A 24,416-nucleotide genomic window follows, 5' to 3' on the forward strand; every position below is an offset into this window, starting at 1 on the left:
CTGAGTTGGAGGTCTCAGTTTGCTCTGGATTCCCAGAGGGAGTCTTTCAGCTCTTTCAGCTCCCACTATGGTCTCACATCAACTTGTGCAGCACGGCTCTGTGCCAGCTGGAAGGCTCAGATTAACTCAGGCAGCAGTATTCATTGTCAGCTGGGGGCTGACTATGAAATTTGGGTCTTCCCTCATTTGCTCCTCGCTCCAAGCTGACTGTGACAAGTCTAGATTTAGCTATAGGCAAGGAGCAGAATATAACGAAGAACAATCATGGAGAGTTGCAACATACAAACATACAAACATAAAAACATACAACATACAAACCACAGTTGTGGTTTGTATGTTGCAACTTACTTTTGCTTCACTTCCTTCTGTGCAAAATGACTTGTATGGTGAAAGTAACTAACATGCAATCTAGACATACATAACTTCAGAAAACATTTTAAAAACAGTGAACAGCAGAACAATCGTTGATGTCTGTGAATGTGTTTTGAGATTTGAAGTAATTTGTAATTTAAATTTAAATATAAATTGTAATTTTTATCATGTCTGTGTTAAACTGGCTTCAAAGTACATATAAACCTCTCACTTGGTTTTATTTTTAATTTATTTAGTTCTTACATTTGTTTTAGTTGTAAATATTACAATGTAAGTGAAACTGCATGATTAGCTGAAGTCACAGTATTATTCAAATCAAACAAAAAATGAAACCAAGCAAGAAAAGAATGAAACAAATATGCAAATTACTTTTCATTATTTTACTCATTTCAAAGAATAATAAGATGAGTATACCAATGCTTTTAGTCCAAGTATTCACACACTGCACTCTGAGTTTGGGATTCACATTTAGGATCAGTAGTCTGAGCAGGCAGACAATCTGAGCAGGCTTATTATTCCGATGAACACTTAGATGAGCAATAAAAGGTTTTGCTCACTGAAAATCCTCTGTCCAGATGAAGACAATTTTCTGGAATATTTATATCTGGATTATTGAGAATGCATCAAGACAATACATCCAAACATGCTTTTTGAGTAATAGTGTTACTTTACAGAACTAGCATTGCTATAAATGAGTATTGGCAAAAACAACAACTCAAACCACTAATTAGCCTAAATACCATTAATGCCAAATCCCTAAGCTGAAAATGTACATTTTTAAATGTTTTAAAAAGTGTTTCTTCTTTCTTCACGGATGTGTATATAAGGTACTTTGTATCAGTACCAAAAGATGGACTTAAGATGGAATATAAATGGGGCTGCTGTTGAATTGCATTGAACTACATGTTGTAGCTACTGAGTGATGGGCAGGATAGTGTTAGTTTGTTACAGATCTAAAAAATAGTCCAGAGACAGTGTGAGTAAAAATTTAAAAAAGATTCAGTGGCAGTAACGATCATGCGAGTTGTACTTCCTTTTTCACAACAGTATTTCAACATACAGAATGAGAACAGCTTTTCAAAAGAGGCAGATCTGTAGCAGGAGCCATTTCTGACTATTAACTGCTGGACATATTTGCATATCATTTAATAAAGTACTCTGACGGCTGCCGACTGTGTCAACACACACTGAACTGTGAGGAGATATGGAAGCTGTGCTGGGATTGATGGTGATTATACTGGAAGTGTCTCATGGTGAGCTGTTCTTTTTACATTGATGTGGTACTTATCATTTAATAATTTTTTAACCAGTAGAAAATATCTGACATAGTCCTCAGAGATGTTAAAGCAGGACTTAATTTATTTGATAGAAATTAACAAATCACAAATGTTGTTCTTTTTAATTTTTCAATATTCGCAGGTGTGGAAACTCACTGTGATGGCAGACAGGATGGAGCTCGGTGTTATGGAGCTTTGGGAGGAACTGTGGACATCCAGCTGATGGATAGCACCTCAAAAATACCTGCATACCAACTGTTAAAGAATTCATTACGAATACTATTTTTTAGAAAAAATGTTCTTTCTAATACCATAGCAAACAGGTCTCTCTTATTTCCCAGTAATGGAACATTTAGGATTAATCACCTGAGCAGGACAGACAGTGGTAAATATACCCTTACAACCTTTGATTCAGATGGAAGATCTTCGGGCGAGCACAATTTACATTTGTTCATTCAAGGTAAATGTTGGGAAATGCAGCCTTCGATGTAAATGCAATATTGTTTTGGTGAACTATATAATATATTCCACATAATTTCAGATACATATATTTTGTGCATCCCCTGTTTTGAATTTGCAAACCATATGTAATGATGATCTACATGATGCACACTACATTCACCAAAGTATTGGGCCATATCGCTTAATTTTTGAATTCAGATGGTTTCAGTTTCATTGCCAGATTTTATGAAACCAAGCACCTCGCCATGCAGTCTGCCTCTGCAAACATTTGTGAATTAATGAATAATTCTAAAGAGCTCACTGAGGTTGTGTATGTTACTGGAAGAGGATGCTACCTTTGCGCCAAGTCATTTTGAGATATTTCCTCCCTCTTAGATGTAAGATTACACAGAAGGAAGTGTAGTGTATGGAACTACATCTTATTATAGTATCTAAACTCATCTGTGTGTGCTTCTCTCAGCTCCTGTGTCCTCTGTCCTGCTGGTCTCTGAGTGTCTGTCCCAGGGAGAGAGGAGGGTGTCCTGCTCCTCTGAGGGAGGGGGCAGTCCTCAGTACAGCTGGACTCTGGATGGACGCACACTGACAGATGCTGAGCTCCTTTCTGGAAATAATGAGAGTAACATCATAACTCTGAAACAGCACGTCTCAGGACGTCTGGTCTGCTCAGTCAGGAACAATGTCAGTAATGTCTACAAAGAACAGAGGATATCTACCTGTGGTGAGGAAGAACATTTTGATTAAAAAATAATAATCATGACTTTGTTCAATATGGTCACTTTGTACATTCATTCATGAATTATTTGTTTTTACACATAGGCTTCATTTTCATCAACTGCACCTCAATCAATGGGACACAGACATCGGGGTGGGTGTATGAAGCCAATAACACCCTTTGTATTATGCCAACAACTGAACCTACCACAATCAGACCAACTGCAGTGGGTAAGGAAACTAACAAAGCATCAAACAACACTGTTTATTCAAACTGCCATCAGTGATGACACATTGTATATAAGTGAGTGAAAATTAATTCTGATAAAGGGGATTCATTTGTGTAATTTTTTCTTTGTCTTATAAACTACACTCTAAAAACTAAACCTGACATTTACTTAAAATTTTTGAGGCAACACTTTTACACTTAAAAATATTGAGCAGATTGGAAACTAGTCAAATCTGTTCAATATACTTGATCAATTGAATAACTAAAGCTTAAACATATTAAGTTGAAATCAATAATTGTTGTTGTTACACAAACATGAAAAAATTGAGTAAATAACACTGACATGCTTGGTCAATGTAACTGAAATATACAGTGGCTTGCAAAAGTATTCGGCCCCCTTGAACTTTCCCACATTTTGTCACATTACAGCCACAAACATGAATCAATTTTATTGGAATTCCATGTGAAAGACCAATACAAAGTGGAGTACACGTGAGAAGTGGAACGAAAATCATACATGATTCCAAACATTTTTTACAAATAAATAAGTGCAAAGTGGGGTGTGCGTAATTATTCAGCCCCCTTTGGTCTGAGTGCAGTCAGTTGCCCATAGACATTGAGCGCTAATGACTAAATAGAGTGGACCTGTGTGTAATCTAATGTCAGTACAAATACAGCTGCTCTGTGACAGCCTCAGAGGTTGTCTGAGAGAATATTGGGAGCAACAACACCATGAAGTCCAAAGAACACACCAGACAGGTCAGGGATAAAGTTACTGAGAAATTTAAAGCAGGCTTAGGGTAGGGATGGGTATCGAAACCTGGTTCTTGTTGAGAACCGGTTCCCACTGTTTCAATTCCTTGGAATTGTTTGCCATTTTTGCAAACGATTCCCTTATCGATTCCAGTCGCCCCGAATGATGTCACCATGTTGCGGAGCGTCATTTACCTGGCAGGAAACACGGCGCCTAAGCGGCTCAAAAGTTTGGTTATACTTTACGAGAACGGATGACAACAGGGCAACTTGTTTGCAAAGTAGATATTTCATTTAAGGGAGGAAACACTACGAATATGCAAAAGCATTTGCTCACAAAACACGCAATGACCTTAAATGAATGTCGTGTTTTTAATTCCGCTCCGGACTCGTGAATCTCAACCCAGCAGCAGCGCTAACGTTTGCACGTCCTCTCTCGTTAATGCGGCAAGTAAATAAACAACTAACAGTGCATATTATGTTAGCGCGATCTGCCTTATTACAAAACCTGGTATTGCTGTGCGCTGCATTTAGGTGACCATGATGAGAGAGACAGAGTCTGGCTGGCTCAGATGCTGGCAGTTCTCGCTGCAGTCTACCGTTAGTGTCTCCTTTCAGGCCAGGATAGACGAATGTGACTAAGTGACGAATGTGACTAAGTTTGTGGTCAAAGGCTTGCACCCATTTGACACAGCAGATGCCCCCGATTTTCGGTAAGTGAATGTGTTTAATTGTAGGCAGGGACATTACTGGATATTCTTGTGTAATTGCTACAGAATAATTTATGTTATATTTTGTTATTGCTACAGAAGAATATTTATTTTATTATTTTACATTTACAATTTTTTTTCCTGGGGACCCTGTGACACCCCATTGAAGAGCTGTAGGCCGTGGATCTCTTAAGAGCTCACTGTTGGGTTTGTAAGGCCATGTTACTCCTAAATTTCTATCTTGTTCAAAGAGAAGATATAAAACAAAGTTCTAAGCTAATCGACCTTAGTGTTCTCCTTTTTAAAAAATAAGAATCGATAAGAGAATCGATAAAGAATCGAATCGTTAAACAGAATCGAAAATGGAATCGGAATCATGAAAATCTTATCAATACCCATCCCTAGGCTTAGGCTACAAAAAGATTTCCCAAGCCCTGAACGGAGCACTGTTCAAGCGATCATTCAGAAATGGAAGGAGTATGGCACAACTGTAAACCTACCAAGACAAGGCCGTCCACCTGAACTCACAGGCCGAACAAGGAGAGCACTGATCAGAAATGCAGCCAAGAGGCCCATGGCGACTCTGGATGAGCTGCCATCACACACACATTGGTGATGGCATGCTACATTGCAGCCACAGCTGCCCTGTTAACATTTTAGACATTTATTTCAACTTATCAAACTCAAATAATTATTAAAAGGATATTCATAGATTTTATCAGGCTCATGTAACTTATATTTATAGTGATATTTACTAAGCCTCTGAATTACTTTTTAGAGTATATGGTACATTAGTGAAAATGCTCCACTGACTCCTTTTTCAGAGCGCTAACTTGGGATAAACATTTTTGTGTCTAACACAGGTACTTCCTGGTTCATATTTGGTTTGAAAGCTGCTGTGGTAATCCTGTCATTAAGTGGGATGTGGATCTATTTCACTTGGAAGAAAAAAACAATATTGGAAGGCTCTGCTGTTCCACAAAGGATGGAATCTCCAGATAACTCTGTTTTAATGATTGAAATGAGTCCTTACTCCAACACCTAGTGTCACCTTTCACATGCTGTACATTTGTCACACATCTGTGTAGGTGTGGGAATAAGGATTAGATTATTTTTTCCCCTTTCCATTCATTCCACATTTTGTTTAGAAGATAACAACTGTGTGTAAATTTCCATAAAAATTTGGTTCTTTCTGTAATTTCTGTAATTTTACACTTAGGTCCTCCTAAATATAATCAAAGTGGAAAGAACTCTCTGTCCTTCATAGTTTTCATTTTGCATTTATATTCCATCTGTAGTGCTGAAGCACAATTAGGCTGTGAGCAATACTTCAGCTCTCCCAGCCCTTTGCCACACCTTTTGCCAGCCAGGAAGGAGACGCCAAAACCCAGGTAACTCAAACAAAGAAAGATGTATTAATATAACATAAAACAGATCTTTGACCTTGCAGTGTTAATATGTGTGCACACCATATAAACATTGGAAGGTATAATGGAAAAAAAGTGACTGCAAAATAAAGTGAATCAACTGGTGAGGTGTGGAGCTTACCATGTGTGGCTTGCCATCACAGTCACAAACAACCAAAAAATATTGGCAATCACCAGTGATACCCCTCATCCTCCTAGTAGCCACACCTATGTTATCTATTTCACCGTTCTCGAATAATCACATTAATTTGTGAATGTGATTATTCCCTGACCGCCCACCTGGCGGGATGATGAGAATACCCTATCAGCCTTTGACGACTGATGTGGTAGAAAAGGATTTAACTAATGTGAACCATGGTAGTTGCTGGATAGTGTAGTGGTTTGTACATTTGCCTAATGACCAAGAGATCTTTGTCTCTTGGGAGGAAACAAAAATCCCTTTGAGTTGTTTTAGGAAGGGCATCTGGAATGACATATATAAAAAAAGAAAATCTTACAAATCAAATACACTTCCTGGTGTGGTGAGTCTTTGTAAATAAGGAGTCAGAAAAAAGTAGATATAACCTGATATGAACCACAGTACATAACAGATAACTCTCCTGTCACATCTTTAAATTTACCTGTGGTTTTTGTGTCTCTGAACAGATACTTCCTTGCCTATATGTGGTTTGAGAGCAGTTGTGGTAATTGTCTTATTAATTGGGATTTCCATCTACTTTACTTTACTAAGCCTCTGTTGTCCCATAAACAGAATTCCCAGAAAACTCTGTTTTGATGGTTAAAATGAAAAGTTCTGCAACTTAGGCCCAACACCAAGTTACAAATTTCATCTGATGAAGCTTTGAGTGTTTTTAACATTTGGATTCTGTGGAAACTAATAGGGAAAAAAAAGATGTAAGAAAAGTAGTCCGGATCTTTTCATTTGACAGTTTTTTTTCTAGCTAAATGTGAAATTAGATCACGTTATAAACAAAAATAACCCAGTTATGCTGGTAATGCTAAATTTTATTTCAGCATGGGGCTTGCCTCCCCACCTCATCGGGTAAGTGAAAAAACGATAAGAGTAGTGGAATTTCACCGGCGACCAAAGCCTCCCACTTATTCTACACCTCTCATGTCTCAAGTGTCAGACTACAGTCAAGCTCAACCGTGTCTTCTTCCCCCACTGATTTTGCCAAGCCCGTTTCTTTGGCAGCGGTTTCGCTAGATAGCAGTTAGGGACAGTGGGAATCTCTTTCATCCATTCATGCTCTTCACTAATTAGATGACAAGGCATTTGGCTACCTTAAGAGAGTCATAAGGTCCGCGCCAGACCGTTTTGCCCGGTGCCGATCGGGGGCCCAAGTCCTTATTAAAATAATTAATCTTTAATTTTTTTATTTAGTTGTTTTAACACTACATTCAGTCATCCTAAATGTAAAGGTAGAACACTGTTCTACCTTTACATTTAGTGAGCTATCTTAGTTATTTAAACATATGGCGGAGAGTAGTGATGAGTCGATTATTTCTAGTGGAGTGTATCAGTCAATACCGATATCTGCTGGACAAAAGAATTATTGCAGGCAAAGTGGATAAAGCTTGTGCAGAGAGGCTGAACTTGGTACATTTATTCTGACATCTGCACACCAAGTGAGTGATATATGTTCCTGTTAACATAACCAGCTGATAAAGTGCTAATCTAAATGAAAGAGAAATCTGTATATTCCAATTAATTTCAATATAACAAAAAATAATATAACTGACTAATAGTGTATGTAATGTTTAGAACAGAAAAAAAATACCTGATAATACTTGATGTTGTTATGCAAGGAAGTATAAAGTTCCATCCATCCATCCATCTTCTTCCGCTTTATCCGGGGCTGGGTTGTGGGAGCAGCAGCCTAAGCAGAGAAGCCCAGACCTCCCTCTCCCCAGCCACCTCCTCCAGCTTATCCAGGGGAATACCAAGGCATTCCAAGGCCAGCCAAGACATATAATCTCTCCAGCGTGTCCTGGGTCTGCCCCGGGGCTTCCTCCCGGTGGGACATGCCCGGAACACCTCACCCAGGAGGCGCCCAGGAGGCATCCTTGTCAGATGCCTGAACCACCTCAGCTGGCTCCTTTCAATGTGGAGGAGCAGCGGCTCTACTCTGAGCCCCTCCCGGATGGCTGAACTTCTTAACCTATCTCTAAGGGAGAGGCCAGCCACCCTTCGGAGGAAGCTAATTTCTGCTGCTTGTATCCGTGATCTCGTTCTTTCGGTCACTACCCACAGCTCATGGCCATAGGTGAGGGTAGGGATGTAGATTGACCGGTAAATTGAGAGCTTCGCTTTTACACTCAGGTTCCTCTTCACCACGACGGACTGGTGCAGCGGCCGCATCACTGCGGTCGCAGCACAGCACCAATCCGTCTGTCGATCTCCGGCTCCCTTCTCCCATCACTTGTGAACAAGATCTCGAGATACTTGAACTCCTCCACTTGGGGCAGGAACTCATCCCCGACCCAGAGTGGGCACTCCGCCCTTTTCCTGGCCTCAGATTTGGAGGTGCCGATCTTCATTCCCGCTGCTTCACACTTGGCTGCAAATCATTCCAGTGCGAGCTGGATGCCATCAACCGATGAAGCCAACAGAACCACATCATCCGCGAAAAGCAGAGATGAGATTCTGAGGCCACCGAAGTGAAAGCCCTCCGCCACTTGGCTGCACCTAGAAATCCTGTCCATAAAAATTATGAACAGAATCGGTGACAAAGGGCAGCCCTGGCGGAGCCCATCACCCACCGGGAACGAGTCCGACTTACTGCCGGCAATGCAAACCGAGCTCTTGCAACGGTTGTATAGGGATCGAATGGTCCGTAGCAATGGGCCAGACACTCCATACTCCCGCAGCACCTCCCACAGGACACCCCGAGGGACACGGTCGAATGCCTTCTCCAAGTCCACAAAACACATGTAGACTGGTTGGGCAAACTCCCATGCGCCGTCAAGTATCCTTGAGAGAATAAAAAAACTAAATAACACTGGACCAATAAAAAAACTGGTCCAGTGTTCCGCGACGAGGACGAAAACCGCATTGTTCCTCCTGTATCTGAGGTTCGACTAGCGGATGACCTCTCCTTCGGCAATGGAGATGCTGAACATGGTCCATTCTGACTCAATGTCCCCAGTCTCCCTCGGAATGCTGTTGAAGCTCTGCGTTGAAGATCTCACGGACTGGGGCCTCTGCTAGGCATTCCCAGCACACCCTCACTACATGTTTAGGTGCACCGGGTCCCGCCACCTGATCCAACTCACCACCAGGTGGTGATCAGTTGACAGCTCAGCCCCTCTCTTTACCCAAGTGTCCAGAACATATGGTCGCAGGTCTGGTGATACGATTACAAAATCGATCATCGACCTGCGACCTAGAGCGTCCTGGTGCCACGTGTACTTAAGAACACTCTTATGTTCGAACAAGGTGTTCGTTATGGCCAAACTGTGATTTGCACAGAAGTCCAATAACAAAACACCACTCGGGTTCAGATCAGGGAGGCCGTTCTCCCAATCACGCCCCTCCAGGTCTCGCTGTCATTACCTACGTGAGCATTGAAGTCTCCCAGTAGGACAACAGAGTCTCCAGGTGGAGCACCTTCCAGCACCCCACCCAGGGACTCTAAGAAGGCTGGGTGCTCTGAACTGAACAGGTCAAGAAAATGTCTCTGAAAGAGACATTAGTTGACCATGGTGCTTGGCTATTTAAAGAAAAATCTTGATTCATATTATTATTAGTAATATTACTTCATTATCACAACTACCCAGATTACGCATTTCTCAGACAACACTCTAACATCTTTATTTTATTTATTTATTTTTTACTTTTCTTGCATTTGTCAGGGAGTGCTGCAGCACCCACAGCAGTCAAAAGAAGTAGACTGATCACTTTTTACTAGACTTATAGTCAAGACCGCCTAAACCAAGACAAAGACCAGAGGGTATCGAGACCAAGACAAGACCAAGACCAAGACCGAGACAAAAAAAGTCTTTAAACTGCAGCCAGATGCTGCTTCGTTTACGGGTGTCAGGGATATTTATGTGTTTTTGCGATGCACTTGCACAGCCCTCCTCACCACTGTCTACTGTATCACTCACTTACTGAGAGGACAGACGCACGCTCCACTTGACTGTTGCGTCTCTCACCCTCTCTGTTTTAATGATAATGATTTAATGATTTAATGATAATGATATTATCCTATATCCTCGCATGTGATTGGGCACAATATGGAGGGATTGGAGCACAGCTGAGCCACTGTGTGAGACCTGGGCAGCAAAAGGAAATTAAGTGAGGAGCCGGCTCTCGCCCAATGGGAGTCGACTCTTCTGATTCACTACAAAGCACTCTCTAAGCACGGCTCTTAGAGCTGATGCTTTTGCGCATGACACATTATCGAACGTTACGTCGTGTGTCATGGATACTGTTGACTCCAAATCTCCCAACCACTATGTTGATCTGAGACAGCAAGACCGAGGGATCCGAGACCAAGGCAAGACCAAGACCACATAAAAGTGGTCTCGAGACATCCAACTCTACTTTTTACAAAGGTCTAAAATGGTTTTCTTTTGCTGTTCCTATTATGACGCTAACCTACCTACATTTTTCACACTATGCTACTCTTGTTTGCGCTCCTCTGATGTTGCTCAGCACTTTTGATTTAATGCTGTATTTTGCTTCACATGTTTATTATGCATTGCTTTATTCCTGTAGCCATTTTATACACACTGAACAACTGAATTTAACTTTGTTTTAGCAACACTTGAAGTCGCCTTCCTGTCAAGTGCTAATGAGTGAGTGTCAGTTCTTCTTCATTAAGACATAATTCCTGTGCTGTGACAATGTAAGAATGTGTGAATGACGCTGAATTGCCCAATCAAATTCTTAAACAAGGTAAGTAATTCATGCTTCTCCTTTGTTGCAGAGTGTCAGATCTCCGGCCTGTTTACTGTTTACTCTCGGTTCCCCCTCAGTGCTATGTCCAAACCCTGGTACCCCTGTACCATAGTCATGTTCATGTTCATAGCATTCCCCCATGTCCATATAAAAAATGTTTCATAGACGCAGCATTTAGCTCACGTTCATGTATATAGCTTTCTTCGTGATTTACATCCTCAGCACTTAGCTCTTGCATTTATATACAGTGGTGTTCAAATTTTTGGGTACCCCTGATAATTTTCATGATTTTTCTTCATAAATCATTGGTTGTTTGGATCAGCAATTTCATTTAAATATACCATACAGCAGACAAACACAATGATATTTGAGAAGTCAAATGATGTTTCAATAGTTATTTAAACAAAATTAAGCTGGTGCATAATTTTGGCACCCATGTTGTTTTATTGATTTGAATACCTTTAGCACTAATTATTGGAACACAAAATTTGTTTGGTAAACTCATTGACTCTTGACCTACATACACAGCTAAATCTACTTAGAAGAAAGGGTATTTATGGTGGCCAGTTGCAAGTTTTTCTCCTCTTTGCATCTTTTCTGAAGAGTGGCAGCCTTAAAACAACTCACGAATGACCTGAAAATAAAGATTGTTCAACATCATGGTTTATGGGAAGGATACAAAAAGCTATCTCAGAGATTTCAGCTGTCAGTTTCCAATGTGAGGAAGATGGTGAGGAAATGGAAGACCACAGGCACAGTTCTAGTTAAGGCCCGAAGTGGCAGGTCAAGAAAAATCTCAGATAAGCAGAGGCGAAGGATGGTGAGAACAGTCATAGTCAACCCACAGAGCAGCTCCAGATGGTGTCACTGTGTATTGTTCAACCATTCAGTGCACTTTGCACAAGGAGATGCTGTCTGCTGTATGCAGAAGAAACCTTTTCTGCACACATGCCACAAACAGAGTCACTTGAGGTATGTTTCACGCACATTTGGACAAGCCAGCTTGATTTTGAAATAAGGTGCAGTGGACCGATGAAACAAAAATGGACTTATTTGGACATAACAAAAGTTAGTATGCATGGTGGAAACAGAACACAGCATTCCAAGAGAAACACCTGCTACCCACAGTAAAATTTGGTGGCGGTTCCATCATGCTGTGGGGTTGTGTGGCCAGTGCAGGTCCTGGGACCTTGTTAAAGTTGAGAGTCCCATGGATTCTGGTCAAAATCAGCAGATTTTTGAGAGCAGTGTTCAAGAATCAGCCACAAAGTTGAAGTTGCTCCGGGGCTGGATATTTTAACAAGACAAAGACCCTAAACACTGCTCAAAATCTACTGAGGCATTCATGCAGAGGAACAAGTACAACATCCTGGAATGACTGTCTCAGCCCCCAGACCTGAATATTATTGAAAATCGATGATGTGACTTAAAGTGGGCTGTCCATGCTCGAAAACCATCAAAGCTGACTGAACTGGAGATGTTTTGAAAAGAAGAATGGTCCAAAATACCTTCAACCAGAATCCAGACTCCTATTGGAAACTATAGGAAGTGTTTAGATTCTGTTATTTCTGCAAAAGGAGGATCTACTAAATATTGATGTGATTTTTCTGTTGGGGTGCCCGAATTTACGCACCAGCCTAATTTAGTTTAAGTAACTATTGCACACTTTCTGTAAATCCTATAAACGTCATTTCACTTCTCAAATATCACTGTGTTCGTCTGGTATTTGATATATTTAAATGAAATTGTTCATCCAAACAATGTTTTATGAAGGAAAATCATGAAAATTATCAGGGGTGCCCAAACATTTGTATACCACTCTAGTGCTAAGGATCTATTGTTGCCTTCACTGATATACATAGCTTTTTCACGCACGCCGCTGTACACAGTTCCCTGCTCCCGTGCACTAGTACTTGTCATTTATGTTTAAAAATTACATCTTTGTAAATAAATGTTATTCACGCCATTTTTTTGAGTCTCAGTGTTTGCATCTGTATATTGGGTCCATTCTGCCTTTTGGCCTCATCGGCCTTGACATTATTCTTTACCAAGAGATGGTGCTATTTTGCAGCATGCTATTACTGGATTAACTGTGTTTTAGTGGTTTATTGGACTTTAATGCAAAACAGAGGTCTTTAAGATTTGTACTATTAAAACTTGAGATTTATCAAGCTTTAAAGATGACCTGTAATTATTTCTAGAAGTATAAAATATCAATATCAATTCATTGCATAGTGTGTAAAAAGTTAGTGGTCATCCAGAGTGACTTTTTTTGAAAGAGAGAGAAAATTTATTATTAATAAAAGCTAAATTATTATAACTAAAACATAAATTCTGTAATACAGGTGCACTGATTTCTTAGGAATTTAAGAAATTATTCTCAAAACCTCTTTTAGTATCAATGAGATGTTTCCCTCTCTTCTTTGAAAGCTAAAACGGAAGAAAAACTGATGCCACCTCCTTCCATCCCCTCATCAATAAAACCCAACACAAAGGGTTTCACACATTGTTCTGAAGCTGTTCACTAAAAAGAACACACGGCAGTCTGTTCAGAGCAGCATACGCTGAGCCGAAGCTTGAAAGCCGCTGTCTGGATCAACAGAAGCTGAACCTTTAGCAGACATGGAAGCTGTTGTATTGTTGTTGATGTTCTTTCGAGTGTCTCATGGTGAGCCATGTAACATTTTAAAATTAATACTTAATTCTACATTTCAAAAATAGAATATCATGTTTTACAGCGATGGGATCCAGTAAAGTCAGTGAAAAAGTTTGACTTTTTTCTCATGGATGAAGAATCTCAAACACAGAAAAAATCAACAATAGATCTGTTGAATGTAATTACAATTACAGAATGCTTTAACTGTTTTTAAATTACACTGTTTGGTTCCTTGTAATAATAATATCAAATTCTTTTTATTTATTTAATCTATTTAGATTTTGGAAAAGCACTCAGTTATCTACAATATAAATAAAATAAAAGTATTTTAAATGCAGTTTTCAGACACTATCAGTGTAATATCAGTGCAAACACTGTTTATTGGAATATATCATATTTTTTATTTTGGGTATCTACTACAACTATGGTATATGTAAACAGATTTCACATTAACAACAACTTGTCATAATTATGGGGACAAGTTAACTGAAACATCAAAGTGTCAGAATTGTTCATTTTTGTCACAGCAGGCACCTTTACATGTTGTAGAAAGGCTACAACCATTTAAAATGGCTGTACCGGTATTATGATGGAGTGCTTAGAGCCACATTAAGAAAAAAATATTACTGATCATTTCAAGAATAATGTCCAAATTGTGAGATTAAAGTGGAAAATCTATTTCAAGTCCAAATGTGGAGCGTACACTTGATTTAAGACAAACCGCTAGAGTAGCTATACTCACTGAGTTAGTGAAATCGTACCTTAGAATCGAGGAAGGAAATGATTCCTCTCTTATTTCATAAACACAGTGTGGTGATCAGTATAAGGACTTTGAAAAGATGGTGCAGAAAGTTGTATCTGATGGAAAAACAATCCAACTTGCTGGAGTTGGCTGGAAAGGAAATGGCTGGTAATGGACAGATGCAAGGCTATCGATGGTTACACCCTTGTGCAATAAAGAGGATGTATGCTATGTGATGTAAGACGGCTGATTAGTTTGTTTCACTAACTCATCTACACCAGGCATTTTGTAGAGAGTCTCGCAACCGTAGCAACAACTATAATTGATCACTAATATATATTTTTTCTTAATGTAGCTATAATACTCTGTTGTACTATCTGAAGTATCACAGTAGACGATTCAGTAGTGATGATAAGCCAACATGTACAAGCTGCAGCTAAATTAAAATCATTTTACTGTTTGGACTTCCAGACAAAAATGTCAAAATGTGACACTAATTCTAAAATAGTGCTGCTAGCTGAGCCTTAACACAATGTGCTTCACTGACAGACCTGTGTAATGTTAATGTTAATCTGCATGCCAATAAATGCTTCTTCACATAGTGTGAACTGAGACAAATATTTATTAATGTTTCAAAATTTTCAGGTATGGAAACTTCCTGTGATGGCAGACAGGATGGAACTCAGTGTTATGGAGCTTTGGGAGGAACTGTGGACATTCAACTGATGGACAGCACTGCAGAAATACCTAGATATGATCTGTCAAAGAATTCATCAAAAATACTAACTGTCAGAAATAATACGTTTTCTTCAAATAGCATAGAACATAGATATCTCTTTTTTCCCAGTAATGGAACATTTAGGATCAATAACCTGAGTAGGTCAGACAGTGGTAATTATACCCTTCAAACCTTTCATTCAGATGGAAAATCATCAGGTGAGCGGACTCTACAGTTGTTTCTTCAAGGTAAGTTTTCCTTGTTGGGAAACGAAGCACAAATTTAAATTTTTATTTACTATATATATAATATATCCCAATAAATTTCAGATGCATGCATTTTGGACTTTCCCTGTTCTTAATTTGAGAATGTAATATATACTCTTGTTGTAATGAAACTATATACAATTTAAATGAATACAATTTGACTAAACAAAGCAAATAGGCAGAAACTTAAAATTATTACATCAAAATAAAAATTGTAGAACATGATTAAAGGTCCTACAAGATACACACAAAGAAATGCTTGCAGAAGTTTTTATGCAAATAAAAAATTAATGCACACAGCATAATTGGTTTGAGTTTGAAACAAAAATTGGAATTCAGGTCAAACACATGGTTTAAATGAGTACTGTAAGGCTATTGTTGAATATAATGAAGACATTTATAAATACCTTTATGGGTGGAAAATAATCTTTTTTTAATATTGGATTAAGAATGATATTGATCAATAAATGAAAAAGCAGAATCTTAAATTACAAATACTAAATTATGCACTGATATTCTCATTTGTGGTTAGTGAACAGTGAATTTCAAAGACAGACAATTTTATGTAGGTGATACACTCTGAGAACAGATATGTTTAATACAACTCACAACTTGTTACATTTCAACATGTGCTTATTGGCCCAGAGACTATTCACTGTTCACATACATTTTGTGTGAATTTTTGAACCAAAAACATTTCAGAAAAAAGCACATGAATAAAACGTATAAAGTGTTGGAGGAGATAGGTCTGTCAGCAAGACAATGCCCCAAAACATACAACCAAGGCAGCAAAGTAGTGGCTAAAGAAGAATGTTAAGGTCATGAAGTGGCCTGTCTAGTATCCAGACCTCACTACTGTAAAATTTCTGTGGAATGACAGGAAGCTTTCAGTTTCCAAGTGGCAGCCAACAAACCTAAAAGATTTAGAGAGTTTCTGTAAAGTGGAGTTGGCCAAAACCCCTCGTGAGATGTCTGCAAACCTGATGACCAACTGTAAGAAATGAATTACTGTTGTGCTTGCTGAGAAGGGTTTCTCCACCAAGTACTAAGTCATGCTTTGCTTGAAGATCAAATACTTATGAATGACATTCAATCAATTCAAATCAAATTCTAACATTTATGTAATGTGTTTTTTTTCTGGATGATTTGTTCTCTCTTCATTATAATAAATCTACCATAAGAATTAGAGACTAATCATGTCCTGTAGGTCTTTGAGTGTCCGTAAGTGAGCAAACTTGCAAATTTAGCAGGTGATCGGAAAATTATTATCAAGATCCTATAATAGTAACATAAGTCATTTGCGTGTGTGTTTCTCTCAGCTCCTGTGTCCTCTGTCCTGCTGGTCTCTGAGTGTCTGTCCCAGGGAGAGAGGAGGGTGTCCTGCTCCTCTGAGGGAGGGGACAGTCCTCAGTACAGCTGGACTCTGGATGGTCGCACACTGACAGATGCTGAGCTCCTTCCTGGAAATAATGAGAGTAACATGATCACTCTAAAACAGCACGTCTCAGGACATCTGGTCTGCTCAGTCAGGAACAACGTCAGTGATGTCTCCAAAGAAGAGAGGATATCTACCTGTGGTGAGTGACAACATTTTAAACAAAAGGTAATATTTGGTTTGTATTGATTATGACCACTTTGTACAAATGTCATAACTCATCTAATTGTTTGCTGCATTTTTTCACATTGTTTCCACCTGGGACATTAATGTGAATGGCTCTTTTTTTCTGTATTTCCAAATACATTTGTAAAACCAGCAAACAAAACAAACAATAACAAAAAACGTGTTTACTGAGTTTTTTTTGTTTTGTTTTCGTATGTCTTTCATTTTAGGAGTAGCAGCTTTGCCCCTGATCGGTGGTGTTCTCTCAGCACTGGTATTTCTCTTATTTGTGGGTGTAGCTGTCATCTGTGCTCAGAGGAAAAAACAGAACAAACTCTCTACAAAACAAAAAGGTACACAACTTCCTTTAACTTACTTCAGTCTGACAAAAAATATTTTCCTTTATTTAATATTACCAAGAAAGTTGTGATTCTTTTTGATCTTTTTGATACCTGCTGTCTTTAACTGGGTTTAAATGGTTGGCAATGGCCAGATGCAAGGATAGCGATGGTTACACCCTTGTGCAATAAAGCGCATGTTTGTTGTATCAGAAGACGGCTGATCAGTTTGTTTCACTAACTCATCTAAACCAGGTATTTTGTCGAGGGTGTAGCAGCCGTGGCAGTTGTTTTGAAACAAGAAATGTAATTTGCACATTTCGACTTCATTCTAAAAGTGATCAGTAATATATGTGTGTGTGTAATTTATTTAACTCTTGTTAAGAAATCAAGTTTCATGAAATGTCAAACTATTGTTTTGATGACTCATTGACTTTATTTGCTCAATTTATTTTCTCTGCAGAGGCAGAGAAAGATGATGACCAGGAAGTCACGTATGCTGATGTCAGGGTTATGCTGCAGCAGCAGGGGAGGAGAGTGGAGCAAAGGGTGGAGGCAAAGCCAGAGGTGGAGTACGGCCAAGTCAAGTTTTCAAAGCGACTTCGACACACTGAACCAACAGGAATTGATTGTATCTATTCCACGAGCACGAAAGGTCCAAGTCAATATAGCTAAAGGTGATTTCCTATCAGAGGAATACAAACTATTAAATCTGATGAATATTTTGAGAAAATGCATCAAGTCTTAAGTTTCCTCTGTGTTTAAATACTACCAGTGTCAGTGTTTTCTGCATTTTTATTCTGTTGAAGCTCTGAACAAATGTTATATGGTTGCAATGGAGCAGTTTCTCTTTTCAATTTAACTTTGTTCATCATTTGTTTCACTTCCATGTTTTATGATCATTATTGATGTATACATCTTTATAATTATTAAACATTAAATACTTTTAGTTGACTTGTTGGGTCATTACTTAAAAGAAATGTTACTGGGTGTGGAACATTACGTATCAATAAACTAAGCAGGTCAGACAGTGATGACTATTTGTTTCAAGCCTATCAAGCCCAAGCCTTTATATTTATAGCAAAGCAGACAGTAGATGTGAAATAAATATTCCAATAGTTTATTTATTCTTGAAGTAAATCAAATGATGAGACAAAGGAAAACAGATTAAAAAAACAAACAAAAGAAAACAAACAAAAACAAAACAAACAAAGAAATTATGAATATCATTGATGGAATGAAATATTAATTCATTAATGTCACAAATTTTTAAAAGGCCAAAATCCAAAACCTCCATTTCCAAAACCAGCAGCTCAACTTAACTTTAACAAAAAGAAAGTAGGGAGAGGCCACTCGGGGACACACAACCAGTTTTTGCCTCCATTTTCAGAGCAGGGGAAGAAAAAGTATGCAAAATAAAGTCAGCGTGGCTGTGGGGTATTTTACAGCCTTGCGCTATTCAGACAGTTTCACTGCATGCCTCTTAGAGGTGTTAAGTTCCATCTCTGTTCTGTGATGCAGGAGTTGTTTTGTCTAACAGATGAGTTTTTCTCTGTTCCAGCTGTTATTTGTGTATTACTGTCTTAGTCTGTTTTTGTGTGTCCATGAAAATGCATGCAAGTCGTGTATATCCTTCTATATTTTATGAGGATTCTGTTAATGTATCACTCATAATGCCCAGTGAGCCTCATTAAGAGCAGTGTTGGGAAGGTTACTTTTAAAATGTATTCCACTACAGAATACTGAATACATGCCCCAAAATGTATTCTGTAACGTATTCCGTTACGTTACTCAATGAGAGTAACGTATTCTGAATACTTTGGAATACTTAATATATTATCATGCTGTTTACAACTACATGAATGTCCTATTGCTGTGATTTATTACTGTTACTGAAGGTACGTAGTACGAAACGTAGTAAAGGGACCTCTGGCTAATACGTCCGGTTCCCTGTCGGGCTGGTAGCCGAAAACTAGCTTTACTTTGTTGTCTGGGTCAACTTTGCTTGCGGGAGACAGAGAGAGGCGTTGAAAGGCTGCTCCAACGGAACTTATTTTTTCCGGAGGAAAACACGAACACAGTGTACAGTTGAGTCTTAATAGCTTACTTACAAATGGGCTCGTCAGGCACTCTTCTTGGCTGCAGTGGTTATTATTATATTTACATGCTTCCAGCTCCCGTTTTTGCTCCGTGACAGCTCGGACTTTTCCTTTCTCTCCCTCCCTCGCTCACAGACACATAACGGGTATGGTAGTCCATTCTCCCTGCAGCACGGACTACACTGCCCATCAGGCTACATTCTTTAGGGCCATGCCTGTAGCATTCTGCCTTTTAGCTTAGCACAACAACAACAACAAAAAAGCGCTCTCTCACCCAGGAAACACGCAGAGAGAGAGCGCGTCACCCTGTAACCATGGCAACCGTAACGCTGCCGCCTGGAACAACAGAACGTAGCTGTCAAACAAACCCAAACAATCCTGACCCGCGACAATATGAAACAGGGAAGTACCGCCGTGTAATCCATTTATTTCAACAAAGTAACTGTATTCTGAATACCACCTTTTTAAACGGTAACTGTAACGGAATACAGTTACTCATATTTTGTATTCTGAATACGTAACGGCGGTACATGTATTCCGTTACTCCCCAACACTGATTAAGAGTAAGAGTTTGCTTCTATCAGTGCAGAATCTGCAGTTTTTAATTTTACTACATTCAAAATGACTGTTTGACATATATATTTGAAACATACTGAAACTTTCCACTCACTGATTATTATTAGCAGCACTAAATGTGTGCAACAAGCTGTGAAAATGATGTATTATAGCTGGTGTGGTTCTGTCACAGGAAATTTGCGCTCGTTTCATGGGTGTCTAACCAGCTGGGGTGCAGTATGGTGAGGTTTAGCAAATTACAACAAAGAAGGCATAAACTTAATTCACTAAGCACTTTTTTTACTTAACAGGATGGTTCAAAGAAAGAATAAAAAGAATTTAAAAAAAAAACATTAACAAAACAGACATTATGAAGAGATCTTTTTAGGTGAAACTTTCTTTTGATAAATTAATCAAAATGTATTTCACTCAGTGTTTTCCCTTTCAGTCAGGAAACTTTTCCCTCCATTTCATTTTCTAAGTAACAATAAATTCAGTGAGGAAACCAAATCCAGTGGTTTGCAAATGTTTGGGCACCCCTGATAATTTTCACGATTTTTCTTCATAAATCATTGTTTTTTTGGATCAGCAATTTCATTTAAATATATCATATAGTAGACAAACACAATGATATTTGGGAAGTCAAATGACGTTTATAGGATTTACAGAAAGTGTGCAATAGTTACTTAAACAAAATTAGGCTGGTGTGTAAATTTGGGCACCCATGACGTTTTATTGATTTGAATACCTTTAGCACTAATTATTGGAACACAAAATTTGTTTGGTAAACTCATTGACCCTTGACCTACATACACAGGTGAATCCACTTATAAGAAAGGGTATTTAAGGTAGCCAATTGCAAATTTTTCTCCTCTTTGCATCTTCTCTGAGTGGCAGCCTTAAAACAACTCTCGAATGACCTGAAAACAAAGATTGTTCAACATCATAGTTTAGGGGAAGGATACAAAAACTATCTCAGAGATTTCAGCTGTCAGTTTCCACTGTGAGGAAGAGGAACAATGTTCAAGAATCAGCCACAAAGTTGAAGTTGCGCCGGGGCTGGATATTTCAACAAGACAACGATCCTAAACACTGCTCAAAATCTACTAAGGCATTCATGCAAAGGAACAAGTACAATGTCCTGGAATGACCATCTCAGTCCCCAGATCTGAATATTACTGAAAATCTCTGTTATGACTTAAAGCCGGCTGTCCATGCTCCATGAAATCATCAAACCTGACTGAACTGGAGATGTTTTGTAAAGACGAATGGTCCAAAATACCTTCACCCAGAATCCAGACTCCTATTGGAAGCTATAGGAAGTGTTTAGATTCTGTTATTTCTGCAAAAGGAGGATCTACTAAATATTGATGTGATTTTTCTGTTGGGGTGCCCGAATTTACGCACCAGCCTAATTTAGTTTAAGTAACTATTGCACACTTTCTGTAAATCCTGTAAACGTAATTTCACTTCTCAAATATCACTGTGTTCGTCTGCTATTTGATATATTTAAATGAAATTGTTCATCCAAACAATGTTTTTTGAAGGAAAATCATGAAAATTATCAGGGGCCCAAACTTTTGCATAACACTGTAAAATAGTTTGCGCAGATAGTACAGCTGCTTTAATTATAACTATCAGGACTGCATGTTAATCAGTCTGGTTTTAACTGTCGGGAAATGGTCAAGATAAAATTTCGAGACATAACAGAAAAAACTGCATGTGTGAATGTAGTTTTTATGTTGACCTTTGTGAGTGTTTTTCACTTCCTTTATATAGTCTCTGGGTACAATAAAGATTTCTCCTTGTATGGTGAAACCAGGCGTGTCGTTAGGTCTGTGCAGATCACTTCGTGACACTGAGGCTCTCGGTGCTTCTAAAATGTTTCTTGATAGAAGTCACACATTGAGCTAAAGATTCACACACTTCTCATGTTTTTTCACGTCTTTTTTTTCATGCAACTGAAACACAAACTTTTTTTATATATATATATTTTTTTTATATTAGCAAGAAAGAAATAGCAAGAAACAACCAGATGTCTATCACTATGAAAACATAACACCATGCGTGTATCGGTTAAACAATAGCATGGTCGCTATCCTTTTGTGTTCTCATGTACATGTACATACATTACCATGCGAGGATAAATAAATATTGTTACAGGGGGACACTCTTTGTTGCTCTGCAATTCAGTTCATGATTCCCACCAATCTTAGGTTATTCACTTGATACAAAATCAAGAATTTAAGTACATCAGCGCTGAAGCCTGGTGATATGGCTGTGAACATGTGATTCAGGGACACAGGATCCATTAAAAAGCACTAGAATGTTTATTGACATACATCTATTGCTGCATCCAGTAGCAAACTTTGGTGACTATTTAACTCCTATAATAACTCTCATAATGTCAAATCATGCATTAGTAATTTGTATTTCTGCAATCCGATCTTTGTTGATGAGCTGAAATACAGTACTATATAAAGGTCTTGAACTATCCCTCATTTCTTTATACCAAATAGGTGGTGATACCAACAAATTGACTTTTAAGTGCTTTAGAATTGTGCAAACAGTTTTTGCTTTCTCTGTGCATGTTTGCACATATTTCAACTAGTCACTACACCTGTTTCTCATTATCCTGCACAATATATGAATACATTAGGAGTGGCTAAGGAGCTTTACACATGAATTCAACCAGGACCGTGCAAAGTTAAAATAAAAATGAAAAAAGCTAAATGAAAAGAGTCAGCAGTATGAAGTTAGGTCATGCTTGAGATGTCCCGGGGCTTTTCTTTCATTTTTTAAAAAATAACCACAGACTTGTGTAAAATCGACTAAAACATTAGCCTTTTGAGTTTAGGTCTAATTTACAACAGTGAACAACTATAGCTCACTGTTCACTGTTATAAATAAGAGTTGTCATTTTTAATGTAAAAAAATCTATATATTTAAAGTATGCTCCCTTACTATTGTGTAATTCTATTTTCCTTTTCTCAAAGCAAACGTTAAAAGAAAGAGTAGAGACCTGTCAGGTGTTTTTAGCTTTCATGAGCTACTTTTACAATCACAAATTGTAGCTTAATTGTATGTTGAGCATTAGATTGGAGTAAAATTCCTGTAACAGTAGTAGGTGTAATGTTTCCCCCTGTTGGTTCATTGAGGTTCTGCAGTCACACTCATTCAAAGTGAACAGTCTCATAACTGACGTAACACATAAGCCTTAAATAAAACAACAACAAAACAAACAAACAAAATCAGGTCTTTTTGCCTTTATTGGAGAGTAGAAAGGTGTGCAGGAAGAGTGCAGAGGACACTCAGCAAAGGGTGAGGGTTTTTTTATAGTTACCTCCTCACCCTGTGAGCTAAACGGGTGCCCTAGACAACAGTAACAGGAGTCGCATCTGACTTTCTGCCAATATGCTAAAGAAATGTAACTGCACACTTAAAGAGATGCAGATGTGATCTTTTAAAAATGCCAGCTCTTGGTTTCTCTACCATGAAGATCATTTCCCTCTCTTCATGTCAGTCCAGATGGGTGTCTCAGAAATCTCCAATTCTTGTAAGTTTAAAGAGGAAGTAATGTGACAACTGCTCTTTTACCCCTTTTCAAACAATACGTCGAATATAACAATGCTGTTCTTGGTCAGAGTTTTCACACATCCTCCTGTGAGGCTGCTCACTAACAGGATGCTGTTGGAGGCTGTTGCTGACTGTGTCAACACACACTGAACAGCGAGAAGACAAAGATACATTTTTAATAAGAATGCATTTAAGCTAGGGCAACCATGACCAGTGAGCTTTGTTACTGTCACATGCTTATTAGATTTGGTATTGCATAACGAAAAAGTGATGACGGGTGTACTCTCTAGTTATGCAGTCACCTGTGCTCCAAAGAAAAAAACTAAATGATAAACCCAAAATCCAACATCTTTTATTTGTATTTCTCTCATTTAATTTATTTTCAACAACTACGGATGTAGATATAGTCAGGCTTTAAAACTTAATCACCAAAATATTTAATTTAATTGAATGATTATTACATTTTTCATAATTAAACGGCCAAAATTAAACAAAATTTCATGGCCAATGAAGCAAGCTCGACTCAAACATATGTCTCAAAGTAAAAGTTCAATGTGTTTATTCACAATGAAGTCGATAATGTTAAACACAGTGCAAAGAGGGGAAATCCTGCTCCAGGGAGGAAGGAAGAGGAATACAAGCATCCAATAATCCAAATACATCTTTGTTTGTTTGTTTGTTTTTTAAATAAAATGGACGTTTCTTTTTCTAAACAAACACAACAGCTCATAGACCTTTACTTCAAAAACATAGATTAACCAACTGCAGACACTACACTCTTGAAAAAAGAGAAAAAGACAGCAGGTATATAGTGGAAGCCCAGATGTCACAGTTTTACACTGCAACATGAAAGCAGCTTACATTTGTGGATCTGTGGGAAGCTGGCAGCATTAAATGTTACTCAAAACCCCAACTGGGCATGCAATGTGATGTGTGTCTCAAGCTATTCGTCCACACATATTTAGTGTTTTTTAAGTGAGAGCAATGTTAACAATTTGTACACACAGAAAGGTTTTTGA

The 24,416-nt window shown here is 38.4% G+C and overlaps 1 protein-coding gene across 1 annotated transcript in view; it reads left to right on the forward strand.

Annotated features, from left to right (window-relative positions):
* LOC102077425 (uncharacterized) overlaps positions 1 to 24,416 on the forward strand; it is a 139,170-nt gene that overhangs the window by 87,225 nt on the left and 27,529 nt on the right. The window contains exon 8 of the mRNA XM_025912000.1: positions 2,572 to 2,829. Coding sequence (XP_025767785.1) covers positions 2,572 to 2,829 — 258 coding nt within the window. The remainder of the gene's footprint in view (positions 1 to 2,571; positions 2,830 to 24,416) is intronic.

The sequence above is a fragment of the Oreochromis niloticus genome, linkage group LG2 (genome assembly GCF_001858045.2).
Source record: "Oreochromis niloticus isolate F11D_XX linkage group LG2, O_niloticus_UMD_NMBU, whole genome shotgun sequence".
Classification (NCBI taxonomy): domain Eukaryota; kingdom Metazoa; phylum Chordata; class Actinopteri; order Cichliformes; family Cichlidae; genus Oreochromis; species Oreochromis niloticus.